We start from the raw sequence: 17,123 nt of genomic DNA on the forward strand, positions 1-17,123 counted from the left end.
CTCAGCCCCTCCACAGATAAACCTGTCTCTCTAACCCCCTGTCTTCTCCCTCCACAGATAAACCTGTCTTCTAAAATGCCTGTCACCTCCACAGATAAACCTCTCAGCCTCAACCCCGTTTGTCTTTCCACAAAGTGTCTGAGTCAGGAAATGTTCACAAAGACTCTAGCTGCCGGGAACAAGGTAAACCCAGAGACAGGAACATATGTAGTCTCATATTCATCAGGACTGGTATCTGTCCAGTGGTGCATATTCTCCGCCGTGTCTGCCCAGCCATGCATATTCATCAGCAGCCTATCTTTCCAGCAAAGTGCATATTCAGTCAAAAGTATCTGAAGATCCAGCCACATATTCATCAAATACAATCTGTCAGAGACAGGAACATATGTAGTCTCAAAACATAGAGCCAAAATACCCGGTATAATAGTAGGTACTAAATCTGGCCCTCATATCATCACGGTCACCTAATCATCCCCAGTTTACAATTGGCTCAATTGGTAACTATTCCCGAGGTTGTTGCTGTAAATGTGAATGTGTTCTAAGTCAATTTACCTGGTAAAATAAGGGTTAAATAAATAACATTTAAGAGGCAAATAGTCCTAATTATTGTGTCAAACATGCTGACAGATGTAGCTAACATAAAACCACACATGTCCAACATAGTACCATACTCCCAGATGTAGCTAGTACCAAACATGTCCAACAAAGTACCATACTCCCAGATGTAGCTAGTACCAAACATAAAACCATACTCCCAGATGTAGCTAGTACCAAACATAGTACCATACTGCCAGATGTAGCTAGTACCAAACATAGTACCATACTCCCAGATGTAGCTAGTACCAAACATAGTACCATACTCCCAGATGTAGCTAGTACCACACATAGTACCATACTGACAGATGTAGCTAGTACCAAACATAGTACCATACTGACAGATGTAGCTAGTACCAAACATAGTACCATACTCCCAGATGTAGCTGGTACCATACTGACAGATGTAGCTAGTACCAAACATAGTACCATACTCCCAGATGTAGCTGGTACCATACTGACAGATGTAGCTAGTACCAAACATAGTACCATACTCCCAGATGTAGCTGGTACCATACTGACAGATGTAGCTAGTACCAAACATAGTACCATACTCCCAGATGTAGCTAGTACCAAACATAGTACCATACTCCCAGATGTAGCTAGTACCACACATAGTACCATACTGACAGATGTAGCTAGTACCAAACATAGTACCATACTGACAGATGTAGCTAGTACCAAACATAGTACCATACTCCCAGATGTAGCTGGTACCATACTGACAGATGTAGCTAGTACCAAACATAGTACCATACTCCCAGATGTAGCTGGTACCATACTGACAGATGTAGCTAGTACCAAACATAGTACCATACTCCCAGATGTAGCTGGTACCAAACATAGTACCATACTCCCAGATGTAGCTAGTACCAAAAACATAGTACCATACTCCCAGATGTAGCTAGTACCAAACATAGTACCATACTCCCAGATGTAGCTAGTACCAAACATAGTACCATACTCCCAGATGTAGCTAGTACCAAACATAGTACCATACTCCCAGATGTAGCTAGTACCAAACATAGTACCATACTCCCAGATGTAGCTAGTACCAAACATAGTACCATACTCCCAGATGTAGCTAGTACCAAACATAGTACCATACTCCCAGATGTAGCTAGTACCAAACATAGTACCATACTCCCAGATGTAGCTAGTACCAAACATAGTACCATACTACCATACTCCCAGATGTAGCTAGTACCAAACATAGTACCATACTCCCAGATGTAGCTAGTACCAAACATAACCATACTCCCAGATGTAGCTAGTACCATACTCCCAGATGTAGCTAGTACCAAACATAGTACCATACTCCCAGATGTAGCTAGTACCAAACATAGTACCATACTCCCAGATGTAGCTAGTACCAAACATAGTACCATACTCCCAGATGTAGCTAGTACCAAACATAGTACCATACTCCCAGATGTAGCTAGTACCAAACATAGTACCATACTCCCAGATGTAGCTAGTACCAAACATAGTACCATACTCCCAGATGTAGCTAGTACCAAACATAGTACCATACTCCCAGATGTAGCTAGTACCAAACATCCCAGTACCATACTCCCAGATGTAGCTAGTACCAAACATAGTACCATACTCCCAGATGTAGCTAGTACCAAACATAGTACCATACTCCCAGATGTAGCTAGTACCAAACATAGTACCATACTCCCAGATGTAGCTAGTACCAAACATAGTACCATACTCCCAGATGTAGCTAGTACCAAGCATAGTACCATACTCCCAGATGTAGCTAGTACCAAACATAGTACCATACTCCCAGATGTAGCTAGTACCAAACATAGTACCATACTCCCAGATGTAGCTAGTACCAAACATAGTACCATACTCCCAGATAGTACCATACTCCCAGATGTAGCTAGTACCAAACATAGTACCATACTCCCAGATGTAGCTAGTACCATACTGACAGATGTAGCTAGTACCAAACATAGTACCATACTCCCAGATGTAGCTAGTACCAAGCATAGTACCATACTCCCAGATGTAGCTAGTACCAAACATAGTACCATACTCCCAGATGTAGCTAGTACCAAACATAGTACCATACTCCCAGATGTAGCTAGTACCAAACATAGTACCATACTGCCAGATGTAGCTAGTACCATACTCCCAGATGTAGCTAGTACCAAACATAGTACCATACTCCCAGATGTAGCTAGTACCAAACATAGTACCATACTCCCAGATGTAGCTAGTACCAAACATAGTACCATACTCCCAGATGTAGCTAGTACCAAACATAGTACCATACTCCCAGATGTAGCTAGTACCAAACATAGTACCATACTCCCAGATGTAGCTAGTACCAAACATAGTACCATACTCCCAGATGTAGCTAGTACCAAACATAGTACCATACTCCCAGATGTAGCTAGTACCAAACATAGTACCATACTCCCAGATGTAGCTATACTCCCAGACATAGTACCATACTCCCAGATGTAGCTAGTACCAAACATAGTACCATACTCCCAGATGTAGCTAGTACCAAACATAGTACCATACTCCCAGATGTAGCTAGTACCAAACATAGTACCATACTGACAGATGTAGCTAGTACCAAACATAGTACCATACTCCCAGATGTAGCTAGTACCAAACATAGTACCATACTCCCAGATGTAGCTAGTACCAAACATAGTACCATACTCCCAGATGTAGCTAGTACCAAACATAGTACCATACTCCAAAGATGTAGCTAGTACCAAACATAGTACCATACTCTCAGATGTAGCTGGTACCATACTGACAGATGTAGCTAGTACCAAACATAGTACCATACTCCCAGATGTAGCTAGTACCAAACATAGTACCATACTCCCAGATGTAGCTAGTACCAAACATAGTACCATACTCCCAGATGTAGCTAGTACCAAACATAGTACCATACTCCCAGATGTAGCTAGTACCAAACATAGTACCATACTCCCAGATGTAGCTAGTACCAAACATAGTACCATACTCCCAGATGTAGCTAGTACCAAACATAGTACCATACTCCCAGATGTAGCTAGTACCAAACATAGTACCATACTCCAAAGATGTAGCTAGTACCAAACATAGTACCATACTCTCAGATGTAGCTAGTACCAAACATAGTACCATACTGCCAGATGTAGCTAGTACCATGCTCCCAGATGTAGCTAGTACCAAACATAGTACCATACTCCCAGATGTAGCTAGTACCATACTCCCAGATGTAGCTAGTACCAAACATAGCACCATACTCCCAGATGTAGCTAGTACCAAACATAGTACCATACTCCCAGATGTAGCTAGTACCAAACATAGTACCATACTCCCAGATGTAGCTAGTACCAAACATAGTACCATACTCCCAGATGTAGCTAGTACCAAACATAGTACCATACTCCCAGATGTAGCTAGTACCAAACATAGTACCATACTCCCAGATGTAGCTAGTACCAAACATAGTACCATACTCCCAGATGTAGCTAGTACCAAACATAGTACCATACTCCCAGATGTAGCTAGTACCAAACATAGTACCATACTCCCAGATGTAGCTAGTACCAGACATAGTACCATACTCCCAGATGTAGCTAGTACCAAACATAGTACCATACTCCCAGATGTAGCTAGTACCAAACATAGTACCATACTCCCAGATGTAGCTAGTACCAAACATAGTACCATACTCCCAGATGTAGCTAGTACCAAACATAGTACCATACTCCCAGATGTAGCTAGTACCAGACATAGTACCATACTCCCAGATGTAGCTAGTACCAGACATAGTACCATACTCCCAGATGCAGCTAGTACCAGACATAGTACCATACTCCCAGATGTAGCTAGTACCAAACATAGTACCATACTCCCAGATGTAGCTAGTACCAAACATGTCCAACAAAGTACCATACTCCCAGATGTAGCTAGTACCAAACATAGTACCATACTCCCAGATGTAGCTAGTACCAGACATAGTACCATACTCCCAGATGTAGCTAGTACCAGACATAGTACCATACTACCAGATGTAGCTAGTACCAAACATAGTACCATACTCCCAGATGTAGCTAGTACCAAACATAGTACCATACTCCCAGATGTAGCTAGTACCAAACATAGTACCATACTCCCAGATGTAGCTAGTACCAAACATAGTACCATACTCCCAGATGTAGCTAGTACCAGACATAGTACCATACTCCCAGATGTAGCTAGTACCAGACATAGTACCATACTCCCAGATGTAGCTAGTACCAGACATAGTACCATACTCCCAGATGTAGCTAGTACCAAACATGTCCAACAAAGTACCATACTCCCAGATGTAGCTAGTACCAAACATAGTACCATAGCTGATGCAAGAAAGTCACTGGTCATGATATTTACTGACCGTTACGGACAATCTGTGTTGTGTTCTATGTTAATTGTCTCTACTATGTCTCCATAGCTACCTGAACTCAGACATGGACAGCATGGACAACGACAATATGCCCCTTGATGTATGTAGCATCACCCTAGAGGAGAAGTCATGTGGGGTGAGTAGCTACAGCCATCTATATATCATGACACTATGCCCCAAGACATATGTAGCATCACCCTAGAGGAGAAGTCATGTGGGGTGAGTAGCTACAGCCATCTATATATCATGACACTATGCCCCAAGACATATGTAGCATCACCCTAGAGGAGAAGTCATGTGGGGTGAGTAGCTACAGCCATCTATATATCATGACACTATGCCCCAAGACATATGTAGCATCACCCTAGAGGAGAAGTCATGTGGGGTGAGTAGCTACAGCCATCTATATATCATGACACTATGCCCCTTGACGTTTGTAGCATCACCCTAGAGGAGAGGACATCTATATATCATGACACTATGCCCCTTGACGTTTGTAGCATCACCCTAGAGGAGAGGACATCTATATATCATGACACTATGCCCCTTGATGTATGTAGCATCACCCTAGAGAAGAGGTCATCTATATCATGACACTATGCCCCAAGACATATGTAGCATCACCCTAGAGAAGAGGTCATCTATATCATCACACTAGAGAAGAGGTCATCTATATCATGACACTATGCCCCTTGATGTATGTAGCATCACCCTAGAGAAGAGGTCATCTATATCATGACACTATGCCCCAAGACATATGTAGCATCACCCTAGAGGAGAAGTCATGTGGGGTGAGTAGCTACAGCCATCTATATATCATGACACTATGCCCCAAGACATATGTAGCATCACCCTAGAGGAGAAGTCATGTGGGGTGAGTAGCTACAGCCATCTATATATCATGTCATCTATATATCATGTCATCTATATCATCACACTATGCCCCAAGACATATGTAGCATCACCCTAGAGAAGAGGTCATCTATATATCATGACACTATGCCCCTTGATGTATGTCTATATATCATGTCATCTATATATCATGTCATCTATATATCATGTCATCTATATATCATGACATCTATATATCATGTCATCTATATATCATGTCATCTATATATCATGTCATCTATATATCATGTCATCTATATATCATGTCATCTATATATCATGTCATCTATATCATGTCATCTATATATCATGTCATCTATAGTTCATGTCATCTATATATCATGTCATCTATATATCATGTCATCTATATATCATGTCATCTATATATCATGACATCTATATATCATGTCATCTATAGTTCATGTCATCTATATATCATGACATCTATATATCATGTCATCTATATATCATGTCATCTATATATCATGTCATCTATATATCATGACATCTATATATCATGACATCTAGTTCATGTCATCTATCTATATATCATGACATCTTTATATCATGTCATCTATATATCATGACATCTATATATCATGTCATCTATAGTTCATGTCATCTATATATCATGACATCTATATATCATGTCATCTATAGTTCATGTCATCTATATATCATGTCATCTATATATCATGTCATCTATATATCATGTCATCTATAGTTCATGTCATCTATATATCATGTCATCTATATATATATCATGTCATCTATAGTTCATGTCATCTATATATCATGTCATCTATAGTTCATGTCATCTATATATCATGTCATCTATATATCATGTCATCTATATATCATGTCATCTATATATCATGACATCTATATATCATGTCATCTATATATCATGTAATCTATAGTTCATTTCAGTTACATTCCAGGCCGACTACATTACAGGTGTTGGATTGCATCTTTAAAAAAAAATATAGAAAGATTGTTTTTAAATGTAACCTTAATTTAAATAGGCAAATCAGTTAAGAACAAATTCTTATTTACAATGAGGGCCTACCCCGGGCAAATCGACAGAGCAGTTGGGCATCACATGACTATATCATATGATGGGGTTAGCTGATACATTAAACACCTATCCAGGTGTTGTGAGATCAAGCATGCGTCTGCAATGTAATCATTGTAAATAAGAATTTTTTTCTTAACTGACTTGCCGAGTTAAATAAAAATAAATAAATAAAAATCATGCTGGAACACGGCCAAAATCGCTTTGGAGATAGCTGTTATATTAGTTCAATACCGAGGATTCGTGTTTGATACCGAGGATTCTCTCGCTTCAATAATAGTAGGTCTCTGACTGATATAGGTAGAATTAGAGGAGCGCAGAGACACCTACTGGTGACTACATGTCATGACAACCTCTCAACATCTCGTTCTCGTGGGATCTCTTTCAATTAAATTCCTTTTTTTTCAATTCAATTCACATTGACGTGTTGAAAAGTGAAAAACACTTACATTGTCAAAGTGAAACATGCTTTGACCTGCACTGTTGGAGCTCGGAGTATAAGAATTAACACTGTACCCTGCGATTACATCTGCTACCCTGTCTATGTGACTAATAAACTCATCTAATCATCGATCTAATCTATCAACGATGGTCAAATAAGACATTAATAATGGAATAATAAGGATAACGTTAATAGCGCTAATAATATTATCAGCAATTACAACAAATAATAGTTATGAGAATAATATAAACTTTCCATCTCTCCCTCTCTCTTGCTCTAGTTGACCAATGCTGTGGAGAAAGTGGCGCGCGTCCTGCACTGTGTTGCCCGTAGCAACTTGACGTTGTCCGAGGAGACTGTTATGCGTCTGGTCGTGGAGCTGACCGGGCGGCTCAACTCATTGGTCCAGAAGTTCTCCACCGCGGTAAGCCTCAACCAATCATTAGGGGACTTATTTAGACATTAGATCATATTTGAGGTCTTAAAAATTTGGACAGAATGTTAAGTTTGGAATGAATTATAACTTAAATGGTCATTTACCATAATATGTATACTGTAGAGATATACTGCTGATCTCACAAAATGAATTAGACAATGTTTAATATTTTATCTTCCCCATACAGAACTTCAGTGAGGTGGCGCACCACTTCCAAGAGGTGTTTGGCCAGGCAGACTCCCCGGCTCTGACCCAGGAGAATCTCAACGACCCAGACTTCATCAGGCTCTGGTTCCAGATCAAACTGAAACCCCTGCTTCCCTCCGTCCCCCCCGGCCTTCTCTCCTGCCTCAGCACCAAGAACTTCACCTGCCCCGTCTACCAAGCCCTGTGAGTAACACTAAACCTAACCTAACATTAACCTGTTAGGGCTAGGGCACCCCCCCGGCCTTCTCTCCTGCCTCAGCACCAAGAACTTCACCTGCCCCGTCTACCAAGCCCTGTGAGTAACACTAAACCTAACCTAACATTAATACATCTATCAAGCCCTCTGAGTATCAACACTAAACCTAACCTAACACTAATACATCTACCAAGCCCTGTGAGTAACACTTAACCTAATCTAACACTATTACATCTACCAAGCCCTGTGAGTAAAACTAAACCTAACCTAACATTAATACATCTACCAAGCCCTGTGAGTAACACTAAACCTAACCTAACACTATTACATCTACCAAGCCCTGTGAGTAACACTAAACCTAACCTAACCTAACACTAATACATCTACCAAGACCTGTGAGTAACACTAAACCTAACCTAACATTAATACATCTACCAAGCCCTCTGAGTATCAACACTAAACCTAACCTAACACTAATACATCTACCAAGCCCTGTGAGTAACACTAAACCTAACCTAACATTAATACATCTACCAAGCCCTGTGAGTAACACTAAACCTAACCTAACCTAACACTAATACATCTACCAAGCCCTGTGAGTAACACTAAACCTAACCTAACCTAACACTAATACATCTACCAAGCCCTGTGAGTAACACTAAACCTAACCTAACATTAATACATCTACCAAACCCTGTGAGTAACACTAAACCTAACCTAACACTAATACATCTACCAAGCCCTGTGAGTAACACTAAACCTAACCTAACCTAACACTAATACATCTACCAAGCCCTGTGAGTAACACTAAAAATAACCTAACCTAACACTAATACATCTACCAAGCCCTGTGAGTAACACTAAACCTAACCTAACATTAATACATCTACCAAGACCTGTGAGTAACACTAAAACCTAACCTAACCTAACCTAACACTAATACATCTACCAAGCCCTGTGAGTAACACTAAACCTAACCTAACCTAACACTAATACATCTACCAAGCCCTGTGAGTAACACTAAACCTAACCTAAACACTAATACATCTACCAAGCCCTGTGAGTAACACTAAACCTAACCTAACCTAACACTAATACATCTACCAAGCCCTGTGAGTAACACTAAAAATAACCTAACCTAACACTAATACATCTACCAAGCCCTGTGAGTAACACTAAACCTAACCTAACATTAATACATCTACCAAGACCTGTGAGTAACACTAAACCTAACCTAACCTAACCTAACACTAATACATCTACCAAGCCCTGTGAGTAACACTAAACCTAACCTAACCTAACACTAATACATCTACCAAGCCCTGTGAGTAACACTAAACCTAACCTAAACACTAATACATCTACCAAGCCCTGTGAGTAACACTAAACCTAACCTAACACTAATACATCTACCAAGCCCTGTGAGTAACACTAAACCTAACCTAACATTAATACATCTACCAAGCCCTGTGAGTAACACTAAACCTAACCTAACATTAATACATCTACCAAGCCCTGTGAGTAACACTAAACCTAACCTAACACTATTACATCTACCAAGCCCTGTGAGTAACACTAAACCTAACCTAACCTAACACTAATACATCTACCAAGACCTGTGAGTAACACTTAACCTAATCTAACACTATTACATCTACCAAGCCCTGTGAGTAAAACTAAACCTAACCTAACATTAATACATCTACCAAGCCCTGTGAGTAACACTAAACCTAACCTAACACTATTACATCTACCAAGCCCTGTGAGTAACACTAAACCTAACCTAACCTAACACTAATACATCTACCAAGACCTGTGAGTAACACTAAACCTAACCTAACATTAATACATCTACCAAGCCCTCTGAGTATCAACACTAAACCTAACCTAACACTAATACATCTACCAAGCCCTGTGAGTAACACTAAACCTAACCTAACATTAATACATCTACCAAGCCCTGTGAGTAACACTAAACCTAACCTAACCTAACACTAATACATCTACCAAGCCCTGTGAGTAACACTAAAAATAACCTAACCTAACACTAATACATCTACCAAGCCCTGTGAGTAACACTAAACCTAACCTAACACTAATACATCTACCAAGCCCTGTGAGTAACACTAAACCTAACCTAACACTAATACATCTACCAAACCCTGTGAGTAACACTAAACCTAACCTAACACTAATACATCTACCAAGACCTGTGAGTAACACTAAACCTAACCTAACCTAACACTAATACATCTACCAAGCCCTGTGAGTAACACTAAACCTAACCTAACCTAACACTAATACATCTACCAAGCCCTGTGAGTAACACTAAACCTAACCTAACACTAATACGTCTACCAAGCCCTGTGAGTAACACTAAACCTAACCTAACATTAATACATCTACCAAGACCTGTGAGTAACACTAAACCTAACCTAACCTAACACTAATACATCTACCAAGCCCTGTGAGTAACACTAAACCTAACCTAACCTAACACTAATACATCTACCAAGCCCTGTGAGTAACACTAAACCTAACCTAACACTAATACATCTACCAAGCCCTGTGAGTAACACTAAACCTACCCTAACACTAAAACATTCAAGCCCTGTGAGTAACACTAAACCTACCCTAACACTAATACATCTACCAAGCCCTGTGAGTAACACTAAACCTAACCTACCCAAACACTACTAATAATATATATATGGTTCCACAGTGTGGAGGAGCTGAGTGAACAAATGAAGCTGATGGACCAGGAGGACGAGCAGATGTATGAAATGCAGGGTCACATGATCTACAAACAGTTCCTGTTGCCCTTCCTGTTGAATCACAACTCCTCAGGTCAGAGTTCTGATTGATCAGTTCTCCGGGCCAAAGAAAACCCATGTATTTGTACTGCTTTATTTACGTTGGTAATAACCAGTTTATAATAGCAATAAAGTACCTCGGGGAGGGGTTGTGGTATATGGCTAATATACCACGGCTAATGGCTGTACTCCGCGATGTGTTGTTCCTAAGAACAGCCCTTAGCCGTGGTATATTGGCCATATACCACAACACCCACATGCCTTATTGGTTAAATATACGCTGGGACATATCACTTGCTCAGTTACATGTGGCAAGCATAGAGTTGTATAGAGGACTCTATTGCCCAAAATACAGTTGTAGCATGGGCAGCAACGTTGATGACTTTCACCATTTTGAAGTAGTCAACTGGGCGGGACATCCTATAGGTTAAGGCAGGTCACATAACTGCAGGTGGCCAATAAATGACCAACCTTGACTTTATACCTGTTCAAACAACACACCCTGCATCCCACTGCTGGCTTGGCCACTGAAACTAAGCAGGGTCGGTCCTGGTCGGTCCCTGAATGGGAGACCAGATGCTGCTGGATGTGGTGTTGGAGGGCCAGTAGGAGCCACTCTTTCCTCTGGTCTAAAAAAATATCCCAATGGCCCAGGGCAGTGTTTGGGGACATTGCCCTGTGTAAGGGAACCGTCTTTCAGATGGGATGTTAAACGGGTGTCCTGACTCTCTGTGGCCACTAAAAGATCCCATGGCACTTACCGTAAGAGTAGGGGGTATTAACCCCGGTGTCCTGGCTAAATTCCCAATCTGGCCCTCATACCATCATGGCCACCTAATCATCCCCAGCTTCCAATTGGTTCATTCATCCCCCCTTCTTCTCCCCTGTAACTATTCCCCAGGTTGTTGCTGTAAATCTGAATGTGTTCTTAGTCAACTTTACCTGGTAAAATAAGGTTTAGATTAAAAAAATAAAGTATAAACCCTTTCAGTTTGTTTACCAACGCATAGAAGTTATAGAATAAAAAAAGGACTACTTCAAAATGGAGATGGCCTCAATGGCGCTGCCCGTGTCCTCACCGATACAACGTTACGAACTCTATACAACTCTATGGTGGCAAACGTCAGACTCTTTGTCATGTGATCTTCAGCAGTCGGCAGTCCCACTGCATATTGATTATTACTATTAAATGAAACATAAATCATTATAACCCGAAAATGGCCTCTGATATACTGATAGGATCCCTTCACTGTTTCCATCCTCAGACCCACAGTGCATCTCTTCAGCCAGTAGCAGTGCAGACTGGCTGATCAAGAACTTTGGTGGATTCTCTGCATTCGCTCCTCTGAGGGATTTCTATGATCTAAATGCTCATTTCTCTGCTGTAAGTATGAGAGTCATGTACGTTTCAATGTCGGCTGACTGCACCACCATGTTTATACTGTATATACACGACCGGTCAGAATTCTGGACACACCTACTCATTCAAGGGTTTTTCTTTATTTTTTTAAAACTATTTTCTACATTGTAGAATAATAGTGAAGACATCAAAACTATTAAATAACACATATGGAATCATGTAGTAACCATAAAAAGTGTTAAACAAATCCAAACATATTTTATATTTGAGATTCTTCAAAGTAGCCACCCTTTGCCTTGATGACAGCTTTGCACACTCTTGGCATTCTCTCAACCAGCTTCATCTGGAATGCTTTTCCAACCGTCTTGAAGGAGTTCCCACATAGGCTGAGCACTTGTTGGCTGCTTTTCCTTCACTATGCGGTCCATGATTATACAGTACATAGATATTTGGATAATTATGTATTCAGTGATTATATTGAGTAAACCATGTCAGCAATTGTTATGTTTCTAACATTTGATAGAGAAAGTGAATCTAATGCTTAATAACCTTCTTGTTTCCTCTCTTCCAGTTGTCAGCCCTGGAGGTTCTCTCTCCAAAGCAGACAGCAGAGCTGGTGGTGTTGCCTCTTCCTGGTCTTCCAGGGAAAGATGTCATCATCAACACAGTGTTTGACTACCTGACCGAGTCACCAAAGGAGAGGAAACTCCCTGACTTCCTGTACCACCTCATAAGGCTGTCTGCGGAGGTAACACAGCTCTACTGGTCAACAATGAGCTAGTCTAACAATGCGACCCAACATTTTGAGGCAGGATACGACAACCTGAAAACACTTTTTTCACCATTATAATTAAACTCTTTCATAATGTTTTGTTTCAGACAACGATGCCCTGCAAATCGTACAAAATCATGTAAGTTAGACTACATAAGAGAACTGAAGCTCTGCCTCTTTGAAACACAAAGCAATGTTGGAACCTCTATTCTGTGAAATGCAGTGGTTAATTATGTTAACTTCTCCATTGTGTCTGTCTCAGCTTTGAGCGTCTGTACCAGGCCGTATCGTCTGTACCTCCAGAGATGGAGCCAGTCGTCTGGGCCAACATAGACAACCTGATGCAGACCGCTCCAGAAGGTCAGTCGCACTTAGAATCTTTTCATCAAGCCTTCATGTTGTTTATGGCCTAAATAAATCCTCACAAATATTTCCCATCATACCCTGTTGTTTACCACATGTGTTTGTTTGTTTGTTTGTTTGGTCAGGTTGTGGAATGGAGGAACAGGTAAGCAGAAAAATATATTGAATACATTTAAATACTTTAGGAAAAGATTCATGTTGTAATTTCAAAAGATCACAATTGTAATTTAAATAACTGTTTAATTTTCAGTGCCCATCAACACCATTTAATTGTAAGTTTATTTGCATATATTTACATATCTGTATTTAACAGTGCTATCGGGTAATAAGATACAGAGGTTCTGTGCATTTGGTCTGAAACAAATAAATGACAAGAAACATACTAATCTCTTTCATCTGTGACCATCTACAGATACCAGAGTCTGTGCTGGAGTCAACAGGTATGGATACATCACATTACATTTATGCTAGGTGCTGTTGTTCTAGTGCTAACGTGCAAATGCTAGGTGTGCTAATGCTAGGTGCTGTTGTTCTAGTGCTAACGTGCTAATGGTAGGTGTGCTAATGCTAGGTGCTGTTGTTCTAGTGCTAACGTGCTAATGCTAGATGCTGTTGTTCTAGTGCTAACGTGCTAATGCTAGGTGTGCTAATGCTAGGTGTGCTAATGCTAAGCTAACATTATAGCTAGTCTGCTACTGTACATACTAGGGTTTAATATTTTCCGGTATTTTACAAACGTTCCTAAATCACTTTTCTCCCGGGGGACCCGGTATTTCCTGCCAAAACCGGAAGTGTCATTCAGAAGCATTATAAAGCGTATGTCTGGATTATTATTAGAACTTTGATCAGAATGAAAATGTAAACTTGATGCTACCTGAGCCTGATAAATATTAAATACGGGGCCGTCTGTCCCCACCCTGAGACGGGCCGTCTGTCCCCACCCTGAGACGGGGCCGTCTGTCCCCACCCTGATACGGGGCCGTCTGTCCCCACCCTGAGACGGGCCGTCTGTCCCCACCCTGAGACGGGGCCGTCTCTCCCCACCCTGAGACGGGCCATCTGTCCCCACCCTGAGACGGGGCCATCTCTCCCCAACCTGAGACGGGGCCGTCTGTCCCCACCCTGAGACGGGGCCGTCTCTCCCCACCCTGAGAAGGGGCCATCTCTCCCCACCCAGAGACGGGGCCATCTCTCCCCACCCTGAGACGGGGCCATCTCTCCCCACCCTGAGACGGGGCCGTCTGTCCCCACCCTGAGACGGGGCCGCCATCTCTCCCCACCCCTCTCCCCACCCTGAGACGGGGCCGTCTGTCCCCACCCTGAGACGGGGCCGTCTGTCCCCACCCTGAGACGGGCCGTCTCTCCCCACTCTGAGACGGGGCCGTCTGTCCCCACCCTGAGACGGGGCCGTCTCTCCCCACCCTGAGACGGGGCCGTCTCTCCCCACCCTGAGACGGGGCCGCTCCCCACCCTGAGACGGGGCCGTCTGTCCCCACCCCCGAGACGGGGCCGTCTCTCCCCACCCCGAGACGGGGCCGTCTCTCCCCACCCCGAGACGGGGCCGTCTCCCCCACCCCGAGACGGGGCCGTCTCTCCCCACTCCCGAGACGGGGCCGTCTCTCCCCACCCGAGACGGGGCCGTCTGTCCCCACCCGAGACGGGGCCGTCTCTCCCCACTCTGAGACGGGGCCGTCTCTCCCCACCCTGAGACGGGGCCGTCTCTCCCCACCCTGAGACGGGGCCGTCTCTCCCCACCCTGAGAAGGGGCCGTCTCTCCCCACCCTGAGACGGGGCCGTCTCTCCCCACCCCGAGACGGGGGCCGTCTCTCCCCACCCCGAGACGGGGCCGTCTCTCCCCACCCCGAGACGGGGCCGTCTCTCCCCACCCCGAGACGGGGCCGTCTCTCCCCACCCCGAGACGGGGCCGTCTCTCCCCACCCCGAGACGGGGCCGTCTCTCCCCACCCGAGACGGGGCCGTCTCTCCCCACTCCGAGACGGGGCCGTCTCTCCCCACCCTGAGAAGGGGCCGTCTCTCCCCACCCGAGAAGGGGCCGTCTCTCCCCACCCCGAGACGGGGCCGTCTCTCCCCACCCCGAGACGGGGCCGTCTCTCCCCACTCCGAGACGGGGCCGTCTCTCCCCACCCCGAGACGGGGCCGTCTCTCCCCACTCCGAGACGGGGCCGTCTCTCCCCACCCCGAGACGGGGCCGTCTCTCCCCACTCCGAGACGGGGCCGTCTCTCCCCACTCCGAGACGGGGCCGTCTCTCCCCACCCTGAGACGGGGCCGTCTCTCCCCACTCCGAGACGGGGCCGTCTCTCCCCACCCTGAGAAGGGGCCGTCTCTCCCCACCCCGAGACGGGGCCGTCTCTCCCCACCCTGAGAAGGGGCCGTCTCTCCCCACTCCGAGACGGGGCCGTCTCTCCCCACCCTGAGACGGGGCCGTCTCTCCCCACCCTGAGACATCTCATATAATTTAACAGTTCCATTTCACGCCATGCTGATCAGAAACTGTAAATCATTTCTTATCATTTACCGGTTTCTCGCAGTTATTTATCCCGTGAAAATGGAGGCGTTTTGTGCGGTAAATCGCTGTCATGGTGGTTCCCGCCATTCAACCCTAGTACATACCTCTGCTAAGTCTGTCTTTTCAATTCCCCACAGCTATCCACTACAACACCACCCCCTGCACATGGGGAATATGACGGAAGGTCTATGCAATTTCAGCTTGGAACAGTATGCTTGTTCACAGGTAATTAGTTGCTTCTAAAGTAAAAACCAATATTTCATCTTGGACCAATAGATATCATTGATCTGGTTCGTTAAGTAATTAATAATGTGAGGAGTATGTCTGTGCATCGGTGAGATTCTTTCACTACGGCCGTGATTCTAATGTATGAGATACAAAGACATGGAAATACCAAGGCAGAGAAAACCCTCTACATGTATTCATTCATTGACTCCATATATCATCTTTTCTTCTCTCTCGAAGCTGAAAGACTTCACTGCAGAACACCTGGTGTCTCTTCTGAAATGTAACCTGCCCGGCAACTCCTCTCACTCCAAAGAGACGTGGAAGGTTCTCCTCACCAAACTGACCTCTGTCTTAGACCAAGCTCTGGACATGTTCTCCAATATGGTGAGAATATACAGTAGATTAACGTTCCTTAAATGTGTGGGGCGCGTTCAGCAGGATGCAACGTTTTGGAAAGTTCACATAGGAATATGCTATGTAGGAATCACGGCGGTTCTATTCATGGTTTTCTATCTGCAACGTTCGAGAGCGTTTTGCAACTGAACGTGGCCCTGTTGTTCTGTTATTGAATGACCGATCTCTTCCTCCCCAGTCCAAACCTGTGATTGGTCCAGCAGTATCCCAGGCGCTGGATGTGATTGGAGAGATCCGGGTCAACAGGTTGACTGAGGATCAGCTGAGAGACAGTAATGTCATCAGGAAGTGGTTCTCGGGCCGTCTGAGAGTGTTCCTGCCGTCTGCATCAGGAGTGTTTCTGCACTGCCTCAGCACCAAGAACCTGAGCTGTGACTCGTATCAACAGATGTATGTA

At 43.7% G+C, this 17,123-nt stretch overlaps 1 protein-coding gene across 1 annotated transcript; it reads left to right on the top strand.

Moving 5' to 3' along the window:
- Positions 1-128: 128 nt before the first annotated feature.
- On the top strand, positions 129-17,116 carry LOC112241282 (the record flags this gene model as incomplete). Its single annotated transcript, XM_042313086.1, has 16 exons — positions 129-136; positions 513-515; positions 5,051-5,138; positions 7,691-7,834; positions 8,034-8,236; positions 10,972-11,096; positions 12,328-12,446; positions 12,994-13,170; positions 13,302-13,333; positions 13,457-13,554; positions 13,683-13,702; positions 13,808-13,829; positions 13,970-13,997; positions 16,222-16,309; positions 16,550-16,696; positions 16,905-17,116. Coding segments are annotated over exons 3-16 (1,487 nt in total), but the record flags the coding sequence as incomplete, so codon positions are not given.
- Positions 17,117-17,123: the final 7 nt, after the last annotated feature.

Source organism: Oncorhynchus tshawytscha, unplaced genomic scaffold (genome assembly GCF_018296145.1).
Source record: "Oncorhynchus tshawytscha isolate Ot180627B unplaced genomic scaffold, Otsh_v2.0 Un_contig_2488_pilon_pilon, whole genome shotgun sequence".
In the NCBI taxonomy this organism is placed as follows: domain Eukaryota; kingdom Metazoa; phylum Chordata; class Actinopteri; order Salmoniformes; family Salmonidae; genus Oncorhynchus; species Oncorhynchus tshawytscha.